The following is an 18,282-nucleotide window of genomic DNA, read 5'->3' as shown; positions in this document are numbered from 1 at the left end:
AACTAAAACGTATATGTACGTGCATCTCTTGGAAAGATTGCAAAAACAAAACACACAAAAAGGCAAATCTTACCAGAGTTAATTTTGGCCTGTAACCACTTTTTCATACAATCTTGGTGAACATACTGCAAGCTTCCTGTGCACTTGCACGGCTCTATCAGCAAGTTAGATGATGATGCAGCTGCCATCTGACAAATTCTACATAAGTCACCTTCTTCTTCTTCAGAGTCCTCTAAAAGGAGGCTAGAAAAGAAGGAACATCTTGTAAATACAGCTATCAAAACTTATCCTGGTTGGTCATTTCAAATCATACATAATCTCAAACAATATTTTTGTTATTTCTATTCATGTTCTAAGTAGAAAAAAAGCAAACAACCATAAAAAGCTCCAACCACCATTAAAAACCAATTCAATGAGAATGAAAATGACAATAACTGTTTTAAAGGTAAATGAAACAGGATATCCTATTATTTACCTTCAAAGGATTTAAGTAATTTTGTCTTTGATATCACACTTATTTCGTATCACACCTTATTTTTCACAATCACTTTACAAATATGCCAAGAAATTTTAATTTCTACAGTGTCGTAGACTACTTCAGTTCCAATGGTATAAAGGTAATGTACTTACATACTTAGCACTTTCCTCCCCCATCTCCGAAAAAACATTTAGGACAACTTCAAAAAATTAAATCCGGGCTTGTGTTTTTTCACTTACATGCTATCAGAACCACATAGGGTTAAACTGATAAACTTTTTGTGCTAAATCACAGTAAAAGAACAAAGACTTTTATTCATTTCCCCCACCCCTAGCAATGTTATTTATTTAATCATCCTCATTTCAACAGAGTAGGCTTTTAAAGTGTGAAGCAGTTTTCATTAACCTATGTCCTCTAACAGGCCCACATGTACTGCTTAATTTAAATGCAGAATGATAGCCATTTATATATATATTTTACAAATATTTAATGTTTGTTAAAGTGCTTATTGCCTTAGTCCATTGCTGGCATGAAAGAAGTAACTCAGTAAATTACAACTGAATGCTAAACTGTTACTAAAATACAACCTGGATGATACAGGTTCCTAATGAATTCAGCAAAAAGATGTATGGAAAGAGGATTAGATGTACAACTGTTAGGTGATTATCATGGTCTGGTTAAGCCAGAGATATAACCTCAAGCATAAATATTTATGTTTTACCTTCAGATTTAACTTTCTCTGGCTTATACTTTCAATTATTTTTACTTAAGAGTTTCAATTTTTTAGACTTGTATTAATTTACTTGTGGAGTGTCTTGAAATCACATATTAGCAAAAAATATATAATGAAGGAATACCCACACACTATTTCTATGACAAAATAACCAACAAATACTGCTTTATAATCTAACCAGACACGGTGGTGCTGGCTTAATTTGTTTCTCTTTGGAAATTACCAAACTAATGCTTTGCCCTCTGTTGAACCACTGCCCTCAAATTAACCTAACTTTGAACACAGGAAATATAATAGTTACTACATTTATCAGCAGACAGCTTATAATCAGAGGGAGTTACTATGACATTAAAGCTAAGACTACCAGGGTATCTTTTATCAAGAAAGGAAAAATAGCAAACTTCAAATGTGAGAAGAGAATAGTCCCATGCTACAATTTGTCCTACATAAAGAAAAAAGGGAATGTAGTAGCCTAATATCCAACAACCCAGACTCTCTTTATGCCCAGAGAGTTACATTTTAATGTATTTCTTCTTAAAAAAATAAAAAAATCTAAAATAGTAAAAACTATGCTTCCCAACAATCCCATTACATTAGTTATTTATGAAGAAGAAAAAGCAACAAGTTAAAACACCCCACAACCTTAGCTTTACCTAAGTCTTGTCTTCCTATATTTTACATGAACTATCCTAATCCATTTTACAATAAAAATTATTTTAATAGATGGAAAAACTAAGTACACTAAAATGACAAAATAAACAATCAAGTTGGGACTGAAATCTCTGATCTTTCATCTCTTCACTCTTACCAGAGATTTTTAAATAATCAACTGTACAAAGATTGTATTTGCTTATAAAAAGATTCTAAGTCCTAAATTTAAACTACTATTTCTGTCAAATCAATATACAAAGAATATTCTGTGTACATGTACACGTCAAAAACAAAATCTGTGCAAATGATTTTATTTTATCTCATTCCAGAAGAGTCTGAGATGAGATATACAAATAAATGGTAAATAAATCTTACTAAAGGGTAAGACAGATAGTTTTGATAATTTATAAACCCCTGGGGTCCCTTATCAATTCTACTTAGCAATGGTCTACCAAGGAACAGGGTGAGACATTAAGATTTTTTGCCTTTTTATGCAAAAAGCTGTATTGAAAGCTGGTTAAAAATAATCTTCAGACTATTTCTTGATGCAATCTACACCCCCAGTGCCTATCTTCATTACTAATTCTCATCCACTTTACCTCTGAGAATTTAACATCTTAGTGGGTATAAATTTTAAGGAAAGAAATTTCCGGTATGTTTCTTGTTATGAGAAGCCATTTTAGAAATAAAGATTTCTGGGGCACCTGGGTGGTTCACTTGGTCGAGCATCTGACTTCAGCTCAGGTCATGATCTCACAGTTCACAACTTTGAGTCCCACATCAGGCTCACTGCAGAGCCCCCCTTCAGATTCTGTCCCTCTCTCTCTCTCTGCCCCTCCCCCACTCATGTGCTTTCTCCCTTCAAAAATAAAAAAAGATTTCTTCCTCTAATCTGCTCTTGCTTTACAGACTTATGACAGGTATTCAAATTTACCTCTCTTTTATTTTCTGCAGTTTTTCTGGGTCTCTTGAAGGTGCACTTTTAGTTTTATCACTTTTTCCATCAGATGAACTCCAACCTGAAGGAATAATATCTACAGTGATCATGACATTGTCGGTCAAATTATTTCCAAGTGCTGGGGGGACTGCGAATCGAAATAAAGAACCAGGAAGGATCCCTGTTATTCCTGTATTTCTTCCACTGTGAGCTGAATCTGATGTGGAGCCACCCGTAGCAGCACTACTCGATGCTGCAGATGCTTGTGATCTGTTGGCAGTAGCCCCAAGGGGATCACTCTGTGCTTCAAGGTGAACCACTTCATTTGATTCTCTTCTAAAAATATGATGAGATCTAGGTGGTATATCAGAGGTAGGTATCCTTGAAGATTCATCTCGTCCCTCTCGTCTCCTTCTAGAGAACAAAGGTGTGCATCTATTTCTAAGTGAGGAAGATAACCATGGTCCTGTATTTCTACCTTCAGATTCTTGGTTAAAATTTTCTGAATCAGGCTCAGAGCTATGATTTTGGCTAAGAGATGACAAACCCCATCTTCGCCTAAGAAATCGAAATCCCTGAGAAGCTTCAGATGCCCTATTATCGGGAACATCAGAAGCTGACGCTGCATTGCTACGAGACTGTGAAGCTGTCAAGATTCTTGGAGAAACATAGGAATTTTCAGAACTCAATGATCTTGTATTCAAGGAATCCTGACTAGATCTTCGGGGAAAGAAGGTAGATGACATACTAGAAGCTATACGTGACAGCAATCTTCTGGTTGAACGTCTACCTTCGTTGTCAGAAGATTCTTGAAATGATCTTTGAGATGAACCAACCCTATCTGAACTGCTTATGGTTGAGGCTTCATCTCTATTTGAAAGATAAGAAAATCCAGGCTGTGTACTGCTTTGGGGAGATTCCAATTCTCTTGGAGAAAAATTTGACCTTAGAGAATTTCTATTAGAGTCCCTAGAACATGGTACAGTCTGATGTTCAGAAGGCATCTGGTGGTTTGTGGATGATGTATTCAACTGTAAAGTGCTCACTGAGTTATCTTTTGGTCTTGCTCCCTGTGAATATGAAGAAGGAACTCTGTCTTGAATATCTATTTTTGAAAGAAAAGAAAGATAACCAATTACATGAAATATTTTGAGTATTAAATTTAGAATTATTAACTAATATTTGCAAAATGAAACACTGGATTCAAACCAATACTGCTATTATTATGAATACACAGCTTAACTACTATTACAGAAAAAAACATAAATGTATTTCTCTTTTTATACTGCTAAGTCAACACTCCAAACTGAAAAGAAAGAAATGTATCATGGCTAATGAGACAAACATCTAAATCTACTAAATTAATGAAGGTATAACAGTCTGAATCTGTTAATCAGAAAATGATATGGTAAATATCTAACATCTAAATGGATAAGGAATTTTATTTTATTTTTAAATGTTTATTTTTGAGAGAGAGTGCGTGTGTGTGTGGGGGGGTATTTTTGAGAGAGAGCGTGTGTGGGAGAGAGAGCGTGTGTGGGAGAGAGAGGGAGACAGAGGATCCAAAGTGGACTCTGCGCTGACAGCGGAGAGAATGATGTGGAGCTCAAATTCACAAACCATGAGATCTTGATCTGAGCCAAAGTCGAATGCTTAACCGACTGAGCCCCCCAGGTGCCTCTAAATGGATAAGAAATTTTCAATGAGCCAAAGAATTCACTGTAAAGGACTCTTACAATAAATAATGGCAAAATAATCCTAGGAAGACAGTGTTTTGGAGATTCTTCCTACACTGCAAGAAGTATAAAAGTTATTTCATACAAATATTATCATCCTTAAAATTTTACGGCAAACCTTGGTTGACAGCTAAAAATTCCTCCAATCTTTTTTCTTTCAAGTTCTTATCTCTGTTACTTATCAGACATAACTCTATTTTTCAACACTTGCTAGAAGCTAGGAGTCAGAATAGAGCCCACTAGTGGTGGTTCTACACCTTAAAATGAGATGAGAAATACTACAGCATTCCTTTATAAAGAATTCTCAACCACACACTTAGCTTAAAGAGTGAGATTGATACTGTGCTAACACATGGACCTTTGTGAAGGGATAAACTGTTAGTGGCTAAATCTACTCTACCCTATACTTTTAGACATTCAAACCTGGATGCCACTGATACTATATACTAGAGCTCATACGCCTAAAACCAAACAAATAAAAAGAGGTCTTCATTGATCATTGGTCAAGGCAAAGACTGCCCCAATAACTTTATTTAAAATAACCTACACAGGGTGTGCCTGGCTGGCTCAGTTGATGGGGTTGTGAGTCTGAGCTCCAGGATGGGTGAAGAGATTACCTAAAACAATTTTTTTTTTTTTTTTTAGTTTATTTATTTTGAGAGAGAAAACACAAGCGGGGGAGGGGCAGAGAGAGGAGACAGACAGAGCCCCAAGCAGGTTCTGTGCTGTCCACACAGAACCCAACACAGGCCCTCGATCTCAAGAACCCTGAGATCATAACCTGAGCCAAAATCAAGTCAGGCACTTAACTGACTGAGCCACGTAGGTGCCCCAAACAAATGTATTTTCTTCTATGTAAATCAAACTCCACTTCTGCCTGCTAGATCTCTCAACTTCAATAAGCACCTTTTGTTTTTTAGTATTACTATTTTATGACATTTAATTTTGAAAACCTTAATACACTGACAGAAATAGTGTGGGTCTTTATTTCAACTGAATGAATAAAAGCACATTCATGTTAAACAAAAGTAATTCTAAATTAAATGTTGATTTCAAGCTTTAGTTAGGTCAGAAATTTACCATTAAGTAGTTATTATACTATACAGTTAATCCCTGAACAACATGGATTCGATCTGCATAGGTCCACTTATCCACAGATTTTTCTGGTAAATACAGTAGGCATTATATATGTATTTCTCTTACGATTTTTTCTTTTCTTTTTTAACATTTTTAATGTTTATTTATTTTGGGGAGGGCGGGTAGGGGCAGACAGAGAGAGAAAGAGAGACAGACAGACACAGAATTCGAAGCAGGCTCCAGGCTCCAAGCTGTCAGCACAGTGCCCAATGCGGGGCTCGAACTCACAAACTGCGAGATCATGACCTGAGCCGAAGTCAGACACTTAACCGACTGAGCCACCCAGGCACCCATTATGATTTTTTTAATGACATAATTTCTTTTCTCTAGCTTACTTTATTATAAGAATTCATTATGTAATACATACAAGTATATGTTATCTAACTGCTTACATTTTTGGTAAGGCTTCCAGTCAGCAGTAGGGTATGAGTAGTAAAGTTTTGGGGGAGTCAAAAGTTATATATACATAGATTTTCAACTGCACTGGAGGAAGGGGCAGATAGGGGCCAGTGCCCTCACCCCTGCATTGTTCAAGGGTCAACTGTATAACGCAAATGATATTGGGGTATGCTAAAATTATTTAGTATACTTTACGACATAGTTTTTAATAAAGTATTTTTCAATATTTATTTATTTTGAGAGAGAAAGAGTGGGGGAGAGTCAGAGAGGAGAGAATCCCAAGCAGGCTCCAAACTGACAGCACAGAGCCCAATGCAGGGCTTGATCTTACGAACCGTGAGATCATGACCTGAGCTGAAACCAAGAGTAGGAAACTTAACTCACTAAGCCACCTAGGTGCCCCAACATATACTTTTAGAAAATTATAAGCAGGCAGAATCCAGATACGACTGTACATCTATTTTAAGCTTTTTATTTTTTAAAGTATAAAAATAAATAAGCTAGTATACAGTATAAAAACATACTAAGCTATTTTGAAATCTCCGTAAGATGCGCTTCATGTATTCGCTTGTACTGTCATTTTAATAATACATACACAGAGGAAAATGTAACATTATTAAGCTATACATAATAATACAATTTATACATACATGATGAATTTGTGAAATCACCACTTCGGTGGCTATAATCCATAAGATTACTAATGGAAGAATCTGTTCTTCTCTCTAAATCTCTTCTCTCTCTCATCAAGTCAGTCCCAAATGATCCAAGTACCATTGATGAAGATCTAGGAACTTGATTATGCCTCCAAGAAGATTCTTAAAATAATGGAAGAAATTTTAATTCAGAAAATGCTTTCAAGATTTCTGATGACAATTCTGTGGTATTATACAGGGAGGTTATCATGATTTGTTACATAGATGTAATCAGAAGCAAAATTCAGCAAAACATAAAATTATTCACTAATGAACTCATCACTTATAAAATTGTTTCCTACTCAAATATTCTTCTCTAACACTACAATTTACCACCCATCCATGATGCCAATGTCTCAGTCACCTTCTAGAACACCTGACCATACCATGTGAGCTTGATGTAAAATAATTCCAGAACAAAATGCAAAGCTGGTCAAAGATGCAGAATTTCCTGAAAAGTCAATGAAACTGATATTGGAGAACAGCCAAAATTAAAATCAAGCCATGTCAAAATGGAAGATGTTTTACTATAGCCACTGAAGATATTTTATCAGAAATATTATCATTGCCATCACACTTGCTTCACTTATTGTAAAAATTAACGTACTGTTGCAATCATAATCTAAATTTTTAAATGAAATCATTATCTAACAAAATAAATTAAAAATAAGTCTGATAACTTTCCCCCCTAACTATTTACCTTGAAATTTTGGTTCTTCCTTTCCTAGTCCCAATAGCCTTATTGATTCCTCCTCATTAAGGGAAATGGCCCAGGGTATTTAATGCTATGCCTTCACAGAGTAGAAGAGACCAAAAGTATCTGTGCACAATGGTGTTTGTCTACAATGTTAAGGACAGTCTGCTCTTCCCCATCACACTACTCTTAATATTCTTCAGATGGGCAGTGTCTTTCCCCAGGCGGTCCTGCCTATCAAAATAGAAAGGAATCGCTTACACTAATTCAAATGATAATACAAATGCATTTCAAGAATTTTATCTCCAATTGTGTCATCACAAACTCTGTCTCACCTTAAAACTATCTCAGGCATTTCCTAGTGTTTCATTTGAAGAGGAATCTAAGTGAGGAGGGAGCCTCATCTGCCCCCTCAAGGAAAAGAAAAGATGTTTTCAATTTGTGCAATAAATGTATGTCTGTGAGTACAAAATACCATGCATGGAACTTTATGGATAAGGCATCTAAATCCCAGAATGGTTAAGTGACTTGTCCAATGCCATACAGAGGTCTAGAATTGAATCATCGCTTTCAGATTCCTTATATATAGAACTCCAAATAGAATACCATCAACTATTTTTGTTCAAAGAATTTCTATTTTTTCTCAATATAAGTATATAACACAATATTCACCATTTATAAAAGATACGCTTAGGTTAGGGAATGTTAACGTATCAGTAAATTTGGCTTCCCTAGTATAACAATTAAAAAAAAAAAAAAAAGTGACCTCCTATACAATAACCAGCAAAATACATGTCATTTTTACCAATTTGATTACCAAACAGATCAGCTATTCTAATTAACCAAAATATGTTAATCTTGTTTGTACAGGAAATTTGTATCAAATTTAGAAAGAAAATCCAAACTGAGTTAATTTTAGTTTCAGCACTAATAAGATTTTGAAATCTCCACTACATTTTTGACCCACTCTTGCATGCAGAACTTGTTTAATAACACTAAGTTTTGGTAAAAGGGCTTTAGTCCATAATGCATATATAATAACCCTTACACAAATTTAACTCTTACCTGATACGGCATTTAAACCATGTCCAATATTTCTCCCAGCAGAGGTAGATGCACAGTTTGTACAGGAAAGTTTAGGTCTTTTTGAATCATGATCCCGTTGCTGGTTTTGTGATCTTGAGCGTGCTCCCTGAGTTATCTCAGATTCACTATACCAAGTAGACTGAAATGGTGATGCTGATGCTGATGTAGACTATCAGTAAAAAAAAACAACAACAAAAAACGGTTGTAACGGAACAAAATGCTTGTATTCAGTCTACTAATTTATTCTGAATTCAATTCATTCCTCACAAGCATACATTTTTCTACTATGTAGGTTTTTCATAGTTTTTTGTTCCTTTCTACTCACATGTCCCTTTACTTTATACTGTAATTATACTCTGCTAGGTAATCAATCTGATATAGATTAAATCTACTATGTAACTGTATATAAATACTTGTGTTAGAAAAAACTGAGGAACAAAATTCTTACAATCATTTTTTTTCCTGGTTTAATATTTCAAACTCCTGAGAAACCTATGTCCTTTCCTAAAGGTGAACAGAACACCAAAAAAATAATATATAAATTATGAAAACTCTACTATAAAAACAAGATTTTTCAAATAATAAAAAATGTATCCTGGATCTAATGCCCAGAAATATTCTGTATTTTTCTCAGAATGTAAATGGTATTAAAAAAAAAATCCTAGTATCTGGATTTTTTTCATCAGTGAAGCAAGAAACAGGTAAACATATACATAGTAAACATAGTATATATTAAAACTCTTAGCTCAAGGTTTTCTCTTTGAACACAGAAATATACACACACAAGTTATAGCAACCTGTAATACAAAAATTACTCAGAATGTACAAACTATTTCACTTCCTCCTACTTCTTTAATTGGTTAAAGCAGTTTATTCTATGCAAGGCATAAAAAGAAAAAGGATTAATCTATCCCTTTAAATATGTAGACTTAAATAATAAGAACATATTCCAACATAATTGTTGAAAGTGTCCTTTTCGCGGCGCCTGAGTGGCTCAGTTGGTTAAGCAGCCGACTTTGGCTCAGGTCATGATCTCGTGGTCCATGAGTTTGAGCCCCGCATTGGACTCTGTGCTGACAGCTCAGAGCCTGGAGCCTGCTTCTGCTCCTGTGTCTCCCTCTCTCTCTGCCCCTCCCCCATTCGCATTCTGTCTCTGCCTTTCAAAAATGAATGTTAAAAAAAAAATAAAAAAAAAAAAAGTGTCCTTTTCTATTATGCTTCAATTACAAGAAGCATACTGGTTTCAGGGAACTATGTATTATTTGTTCAGGGTACCTGTACAAAATAAGCCTTGCACACATGGAAAAGTAGAAGATGCAAAGCTGAATAAGTAGGAACAGGCCAGATCCAGAGTTCATCCATCCCTTGCCCATCCCTACTGCAAACTCAATGTGGCTTCAGCTTAGTACAAATTTGGTCTCACAAGCCTTCTGCACCAAGTCCTCCACAGAGCCTCAATGAATGAACTGGAGTAGCATTAGAGACGAAATTCATTAGATATTTCACAACCAAACTATTATGTGCCATCATCAGGGTATTAGGGACCATGTGTTATATAGACCACTGATTCTAAGACCTTTGGATTTCAGAGACCAAAATAAAGATGTTTTAATTTAAAATTTAGAAAGAATTGCCAGGTTGACAAGCAAGGAAATCTAGATTAGCAAATACCATCTAATCCCACTCCAACTTTTAAAAGGGACACTTTATATACTCCTCAAACATGACAACATAATAGAATAAAACAGACTTTTAAAGTGAATAAACTTTATTCGTATAATATCTTTTCCTTATTTTTCCCCTCTTGCATGGACCAAATTGTTACTGAATGGCACTTCTGCAAATTGGACTTTGGTAACTACTAAAGGAGAAAATACCATCGGATCAACCACTTCTTAGATCCTTAGAGCATTGTGGAAGATGAAAAAAACGGAATAACAGAAAGTAGGAAAATCAACTATGAAGTCATTGAAATAGCAGGAAATAAGTGCTTTCAACAAAAGCAATGAGAACAGAATAATTATAAGAGATGAAAACTCATCAAATTTAGAGACATTGTGAGAAATGAACAAAAAGTTGAGTATCAATTCTGTTTTCAGGCACTGGCTACTGGTGGGTAAAGACACACTCACTGTTCAGGAAACAATTTTCATGACTTCCCACTCTAAAATGCAGCCCATGCAGCCTATATGTCATCCGAGAGACAAAAGTGCTTGTTAATATCAATATATGGAAAGGAAAAACAGAGGTTCTGACCAGTATTTCTGCTGGTTTAAAATCAAAATCAAAACTGTTTTGGGCTCCTACCAACTTGGTCCACCGTTCAAATACCTTTAGTCTGAAATTTTTACCATTCTTAATTATTTTAACAATTTGGAACTACTGGTGGGCAAATAAAATAGGAAATTAGTCTATCTCCAAAGCATACTGCCCTTCAGATAATGGATGCTTTAAAAGTAGTTTTGGGGTTATTTCCACTTTTTTGACTATTATGAATAATGCGAAAAAAATTTTTGTTCAAGATTTCTAAGGTCTAAAAAACACTGCCAACACAACTGATCTTATTACTAAGATGGTGCAGTAAAAAAAGAACATTAATGAAAACTTATTTGTAAATCATAGATTTAATAAGAAACTTATATCCAGAATATTTTAAAAACTCTCACAACTCATAAATTAAGTCAATACTTAAGTTTCCAAAACAGGGAAAACAAGGCCCACATGGGTTCACTGGTGATTTCTACCAAACATTTAAGGAAGAAAATACAACAATTCTCTCCAATCTCCTGCAGAGGACAGAAGAGAAAATACTTCTTTATTCATACTATAAGGGCAGCATTACCCTAATACCAAAACCAGACAAAGACATAATAAACAACAAGTAAACTATAAACCACTATCTGTCATGAAGACACACAGAAGTCCTCAATAAAATACTAAAGCACTGAATTCAGAAAGTACAAGACAAATCATATACCACAACGAAGAGGGATTTATCCCAGATATGTAAGGCTGGTTCAACATTAAAAAAAAATCAATCCATGTAATCCATCACATTAAAAGGCTAAAGAAACAAAAATCATGTGACCAACAGATGAAAAAAAAAGCATTTAATAAAATCCAACATCCCTTTCTGATAAAAATTCTCAGCAAACTAGAAATAAAAGGTAATTTCATCAATTTGATAAACAATTATCTATAAAAAAAATACAGCTACAAAGAGAAACTTAAAAAAAAAAAAACCCATTTACAATTACACCCAAAATAATAAAATACTTAGGAATAAACTTAACCAAGGAGGTGAAAAACTGTACAATGAAAACTATAAAAACAATGATGAAAGAAACTGAAGAGGACACAAAGAAATGGAAAGATATTCCATGCTCACAGACTGTTAAAATGTTCATAACAATCTACAGATTTAATGCAATCTCTATCAAAATGCCATTTTTCACAGAACTAAAATAATACTAAAATTTGTATGGAACCACAAAATACCCAGAATAGGCAAAGCAATCTTAAGAAAGAAGAACAAAGCTGTAAGAATCACACTCCCAGATTCCAAACTATACTACAAAGGTATAGTAATCAAAACACTATGGCACTGGCACAAAAACGGACAAATAAATAAATGGAACAGAATAGAGAACCCAGAAATAATCCCATCTTTCAGGTCAACTGATCTATGACAAAGGAGGAGAGAATATACAATGGGGAAAAGACAGGGGCACCTGGGTGGCTCAGTCAGTTAAGCATCCGACTTTGGCACAGGTCATGATCTCATGGTTCCTGAGTTTGAAACCCACGTCGGGCTCTGGGCTGACAGCTGGGAGCCTGGAGACTGCTTCGGATTCTGTGTCTCATTTTCTCTCTGCCCCTCCCTCACTTATGCTCTGCCTCTCAAAAATAAATAAAAGTGCAAAAAAAAAATTTTTTTTAAGAAACAATGGAGAAAAGACAGTCTTTTTAACAAATGGTGCTGGCTAAACAGGTAAGCTACATGGGAAAGAATGAAACTGGACCACTTTCTCACATCATACACAAAAATAAATTATTTATTTATTTATTTATTTATTTATTTATTTTTATTTATTTTTGAGACAGAGAGAGACAGAGCATGAACGGGGGAGGGGCAGAGAGAGAGGGAGACACAGAATCGGAAGCAGGCTCCAGGCTCTGAGCCATCAGCCCAGAGCCCGATGCGGGGCTCGAACTCACGGACCGCGAGATCGTGACCTGAGCTGAAGTCGGCCGCTTAACCGACTGAGCCACCCAGGCGCCCCAAAAATAAATTATTTAAAGACCTAAAGGTAAGATCTGAAACCATAAAACTCCAAGAAAAAAATACAGGCAATAATTTGACATTGGCTGTAAAAACATTTTTCTAGCTATGTCTCCTCAGGAAAGGGAAACAAAAGCAAAATTAAGCTATTGGGACTCTACCCACCCCTGCCCCCAAAATCACTTCTATACCTCAACAAAACAAAAAGGCAACATACCAAATTGGGTATTTGCAAATGATGTATACAATAGGGGGTTAATAACCAAAAATTATATAAAGAACTTATACAACCCAACACCACCACCACCAAATTAAAAATGGGCAGAGGACCTAAATAGACCCTTCTCCAAAGGAGACATACAGATGGCCAACAGGTGCATGAAAAGATACTCAATGTCACTAATCATCAAGGATATGCAAATCAAAACCACAATGGGGTATCACCTCACACCTGTCAGAAGAGCTAAAATCAAAAACACAAGAAATATGTGTTGGGGAGGATATGGAGAAGGAACCCTAGGGCACTGACAGTGGGAATGCAAACTGGTTCAACCTCTGTGGAAAACAGTACAGAGATTCCTCAAAAAATTAAAACCAGAAATGCCATTTGATCCAGTAATTCCACTACTGGGTATTTACTGAAAGAAATGAAAACATTAATTCAAAAAAATGTATGCACCTCTACTAGAACTGATACATGAATTCAGCAAAGTTGCAGGATACAAAATCAATGTACAGAAATCAGTTGCATTCTTATACACTAACAATGAAGCAACAGAAAGACAAATAAAGAAACTGATCCCATTCACAATTGCACCAAGCATAAAATACCTAGGAATAAATCTAACCAAAGATGTAAAAGATCTGTATGCTGAAAACTATAGAAAGCTTATGAAGGTAACTGAAGAAGAATTAAAGAAATGGAAAGACATTCCCTGCTCATGGATTGGAAGAATAAATATTGTCAAAATGTCAATACTACCCAAAGCTATCTACACATTCAATGCAATCCCAATCAAAATTGCACCAGCATTCTTCTCGAAACTAGAATAAGCAATCCTAAAATTCATATGGAACCACAAAAGGCCCCGAATAGCCAAAATAATTTTGAAGAAGAAGACCAAAGCAGGAGGCATCACAATCCCAGACTTTAGCCTCTACTACAAAGCTGTCATCATCAAGACAGCATGGTATTGGCACAAAAACAGACACATAGACCAATGGAATAGAATAGAAACCCCAGAACTAGACCCACAAACGTATGGCCAACTAATCTTTGACAAAGCAGGAAAGAACATCCAATGGAAAAAAGACAGTCTCTTTAACAAATGGTGCTGGGAGAACTGGACAGCAACATGCAGAAGGTTGAAACTAGACCACTTTCTCACACCATTCACAAAAATAAACTCAAAATGGATAAAGGACCTGAATGTGAGACAGGAAACCATCAAAACCTTAGAGGAGAAAGCAGGAAAAGACCTCTCTGACCTCAGCCGTAGCAATCTCTTACTCGACACATCCCCAAAGGCAAGGGAATTAAAAGCAAAAGTGAATTACTGGGACCTTATGAAGATAAAAAGCTTCTGCACAGCAAAGGAAACAACCAACAAAACTAAAAGGCAACCAACGGAATGGGAAAAGATATTTGCAAATGACATATCGGACAAAGGGCTAGTATCCAAAATCTATAAAGAGCTCACCAAACTCCACACCCGAAAAACAAATAACCCAGTGAAGAAATGGGCAGAAAACATGAATAGATACTTCTCTAAAGAAGACATCCGGATGGCCAACAGGCACATGAAAAGATGTTCAACGTCGCTCCTTATCAGGGAAATACAAATCAAAACCACACTGAGATACCACCTCACGCCGGTCAGAGTGGCCAAAATGAACAAATCAGGAGACTATAGATGCTGGAGAGGATGCGGAGAAAAGGGAACCCTCTTGCACTGTTGGTGGGAATGCAAATTGGTGCAGCCGCTCTGGAAAGCAGTGTGGAAGTTCCTCAGAAAATTAAAAATAGACCTACCCTATGACCCAGCAATAGCACTGCTAGGAATTTATCCAAGGGATACAGGAATACTGATGCACAGGGGCACTTGTACCCCAATGTTTATAGCAGCACTCTCAACAATAGCCAAATCATGGGAAGAGCCTAAATGTCCATCAACTGATGAATGGATAAAGAAATTGTGGTTTATATACACAATGGAATACTACGTGGCAATGAGAAAGAATGAAATATGGCCTTTTGTAGCAACATGGATGGAACTGGAGAGTGTGATGCTAAGTGAAATAAGCCATACAGAGAAAGACAGATACCATATGCTTTCACTCTTAACGTGGATCCTGAGAAACTTAACAGAAACCCATGGGGGACGGGAAGGAAGAAAAAAAAAAAAGAGGTTAGAGTGGGAGAGAGCCAAAGCATAAGAGACTGTTAAAAACTGAGAACAAACTGAGGGTTGATGGGCGGTGGGAGGGAGGGGAGGGTAGGTGATGGGTATTGAGGAGGGCACCTTTTGGGATGAGCACTGGGTGTTGTATGGAAACCAATTTGACAATAAATTTCATATATTAAAAAAAAAATGTATGCACCTCTATATTTACTGTACCATTATTTACAATTGTTAAGATACAGAAGCAACCCAAGTGTCCATCAATAGAGATGTGGTGTATATATACATACACCCATACATACATACATACATACATACAGGGGACTATTAACCATAAAAAAGAATGAGAGCTTGCCATTTCTAACAACATGGGCAGACTAAGTGAAATAAGTCAGTCAGAGAAAGACAACTATATGATTTCACTCATGTAGAATTTAAAAAACAAAAGGGGATCAAGAGTACACTTATCTTTTAATTTTTTTTTTTTTTAACGTTTATTCATCTTTCAGAGACAGAGACAGACAGAGCATGAGTGGGGAAGGGGCAGAGAGAGGGAGACACAGAATCCGAAGCAGGCTCCAGGCTCCGAGCTGTCAGCACAGAGCCCAACGTGGGGCTTGAACCCACGAACAGCAAGATCATGACCTGAGCCAAAGTCGGACGCTCGACTGAGTCACCCAGGTGCCCCACGAGTACACTTATCTTGATAAGCATGGAGTAATCTACAGAACTGTTGAATCATTATGTTGTATACCTGAGACTAGTAACACTGTACAAATAAGGCAAGAATGTCCTCTGTGATAATGTGGATTACACTTTCAGTCCTACGTCACTCCCCAACCTCCAGAGAGAACGGTGAAGGTTTAAGTATATAATAGCAAATAGCTTAGGTAATTATGACTATGTAATGACGCCTCCATAAAAACCGAAAAGAACTTGGTTCAGACAGCTTCTAGATTGGTGAACATGTGGAGATGCAGTAGAGTGGCATGCCTGCAGAGGGCTTACAGAAGCTCTGCACCTTTTCCCCATCCGTTACCCTATTTATCTCTTCATCTTACTCATATTATTTAACAAACCGGTAAACATAAAAGAATTCCCTTGACTTCTGTGAGCCACTCTAGCAAATAAAAAACTTAAGATGGGGGGCACCTGGGTGGCTCTGTGAGTTAAGCGTCCAACTCTTGATTTCAATTCAGGTGATGACCTCACATTTCGGGAGTTCAAGCCCCCACATCAGGCTCTTTGCTGAGAGCATGGAGTCTGCTTGGGATCCTGTCTCTCCCTCTCTGCCCTTCCCCTGCTCTCCCTCACTCAAAATAAATAAAATAAAAAAGCAAAAAAAAAAAAAAAAAAAAAAAAAAAAATCTAAAACCTAAAAGCTCTGGTGGATGTTGATAGAACCTACAATCTGTAGCCTGTGACTGGCATCTAAAGTGGGGGAGTGGGTAGAAGGCAGTCTTGCAGGATTTTCACTAATCTGTGGAAATCTGATGCTATCTCCAAATAGATAAGTGTTAGAATGGAACTGAATTCTTAGACACACCAATGGTGTCCAAGAATTATGTGGGTTGTGTGAGGGATCCCACCCTCTCCCACTTTGGAATTGGGTTGGAAAACCCAAGGCCCCCTAACATCAGGTATAAGGCAAAGATTTACCCCTCAGCACTGCTTATCTTTTTATATCCTCTTAAGAAAAAAAACAAACCTTAGATGTAACTGCCATATAACATTAGTTTCAGATGTCTCACATGATTCTCTGTGTATCATAATGATAAATACAGTCATTCTAGTCAACATCTACTACAACACAGTGATAAAATTTCTACCCTTGTGACTGAGAACTTCTAAGATCTACTCTCTCACCAATTTTCAAATATACCCCCTGGTATTATTAACTATAGTCAATATACTGCCCATTATATCCTGAGGACTATTTTATAACTGGAAATTTATACCTTTTGGCCACCTTCACCCACTTTGCCCAACCCTACCTCCCAGACTCTGGCAATCACCAATTTGTTCTCTGCACCCATAAATTCAGAATTTTCTTTAGATTCCATATAGAAGTGAGATCTAATTAGGGATTTGTTTCTGCCTGACATATTTCACTTTGGCACAATGCCACCATGCTGTTGCAAATCGTAGGATATTTTTAATTTCTATGGCTGAGTTATATTCTACCGTAAATATACACACAACATTTACTTCACCCATTCATCCATCAATGGACACTTGTTTCCATGTCTTGGATACTGTAAATAATGCTCAATTAACATGAGGTGTACTTATCTTTTTGAATTAATGCCTTTCTTTCAGATAAATACACAGAAGTAGAAATGTTAGATCATATGGTAGTTGATTTTAATTTCTGGAGGAACCTTCATGTCTGTGATAGTGATTACACCAATTTACATTTCCACCAATAGTGCACAAGGGTTTTCTTTTCTCCATACCCTAGCCAACACTTGCTAATTCTTGTCTAGCTATTCTTGAGGTGATAGGTCATTGTCTTCTCTAATAAGTGATGTTGAATACCTGTTCAATGTACCTATTGGCCATTAATGTGTCCTTTTTGCGAAAATGTCCATTCAGATCCTCTGCCAATTTTTTAAACAGTTCTTTTGTTTGCTACAGAGTTGTATGAAAATTTCTTTATACATTTGAGGTTAACCCCTTATAAGGTATATCATTTGCAAATATTTACTCCTGTTTGGTAGACTGCCTTATCATTTTGTTTTGATGATTTCCTTTGCTATGCAGAAGCTTTTTAATATGATGCAGTCCCACTTGTTTACTATTGTTTTGGCTGCCTTTGCTTTTGGTGTGAAATCCAAAAAATTGCCAAGTCCCCTGTCAAGGATCTTACAGTCTATATTTTCTTCTAGTTTTATGGATTCAGATCTATCGTTCAATTCTTTAATCCATTAACTTGATTTTGTGTATTGTGTAAGATAGTGGCTCATTTTAATTCCTTTACATATGGCTTTCCCGTTTTCCCAACACAATTTATTGAAGAGACTTTACATTCCACACTGCACATTCTTGGCTC

The 18,282-nt window shown here is 36.3% G+C and overlaps 1 protein-coding gene across 15 annotated transcripts in view; it reads right to left on the bottom strand.

The window, feature by feature from the left end:
• The window catches only part of MARCHF7 (membrane associated ring-CH-type finger 7), a 60,925-nt gene that overhangs the window by 13,287 nt on the left and 29,356 nt on the right, over positions 1–18,282 (bottom strand). For 9 of the 15 annotated variants that reach the window (XR_006205498.1, XR_006205499.1, XM_042948909.1 and 6 more), the window contains exons 3-7: positions 8,526–8,715; positions 7,131–7,217; positions 6,722–6,889; positions 2,797–3,904; positions 74–243 (exon numbers count right to left, since the gene is read on the bottom strand). Coding sequence is in view for 13 of the 15 variants with exons in the window: in XM_042948909.1 (XP_042804843.1) it covers positions 74–243; positions 2,797–3,904; positions 6,722–6,889; positions 7,131–7,217; positions 8,526–8,715 (1,723 nt within the window). In the remaining 2 variants the exon portion in view is untranslated. Of the gene's footprint in view, positions 1–73; positions 244–2,796; positions 3,905–6,721; positions 6,890–7,130; positions 7,218–7,466; positions 7,695–7,795; positions 7,872–8,525; positions 8,716–18,282 lie in introns of those variants that run through there. The other 6 variants (XM_042948912.1, XM_042948914.1, XM_042948915.1 and 3 more) reach the window with 4 other exon arrangements.

Source organism: Panthera leo, chromosome C1, assembly GCF_018350215.1.
Source record: "Panthera leo isolate Ple1 chromosome C1, P.leo_Ple1_pat1.1, whole genome shotgun sequence".
In the NCBI taxonomy this organism is placed as follows: domain Eukaryota; kingdom Metazoa; phylum Chordata; class Mammalia; order Carnivora; family Felidae; genus Panthera; species Panthera leo.
The sequence above is the reverse complement of the archived record's forward strand: the minus strand, read 5'-3'. Positions and strand labels throughout refer to the sequence as shown.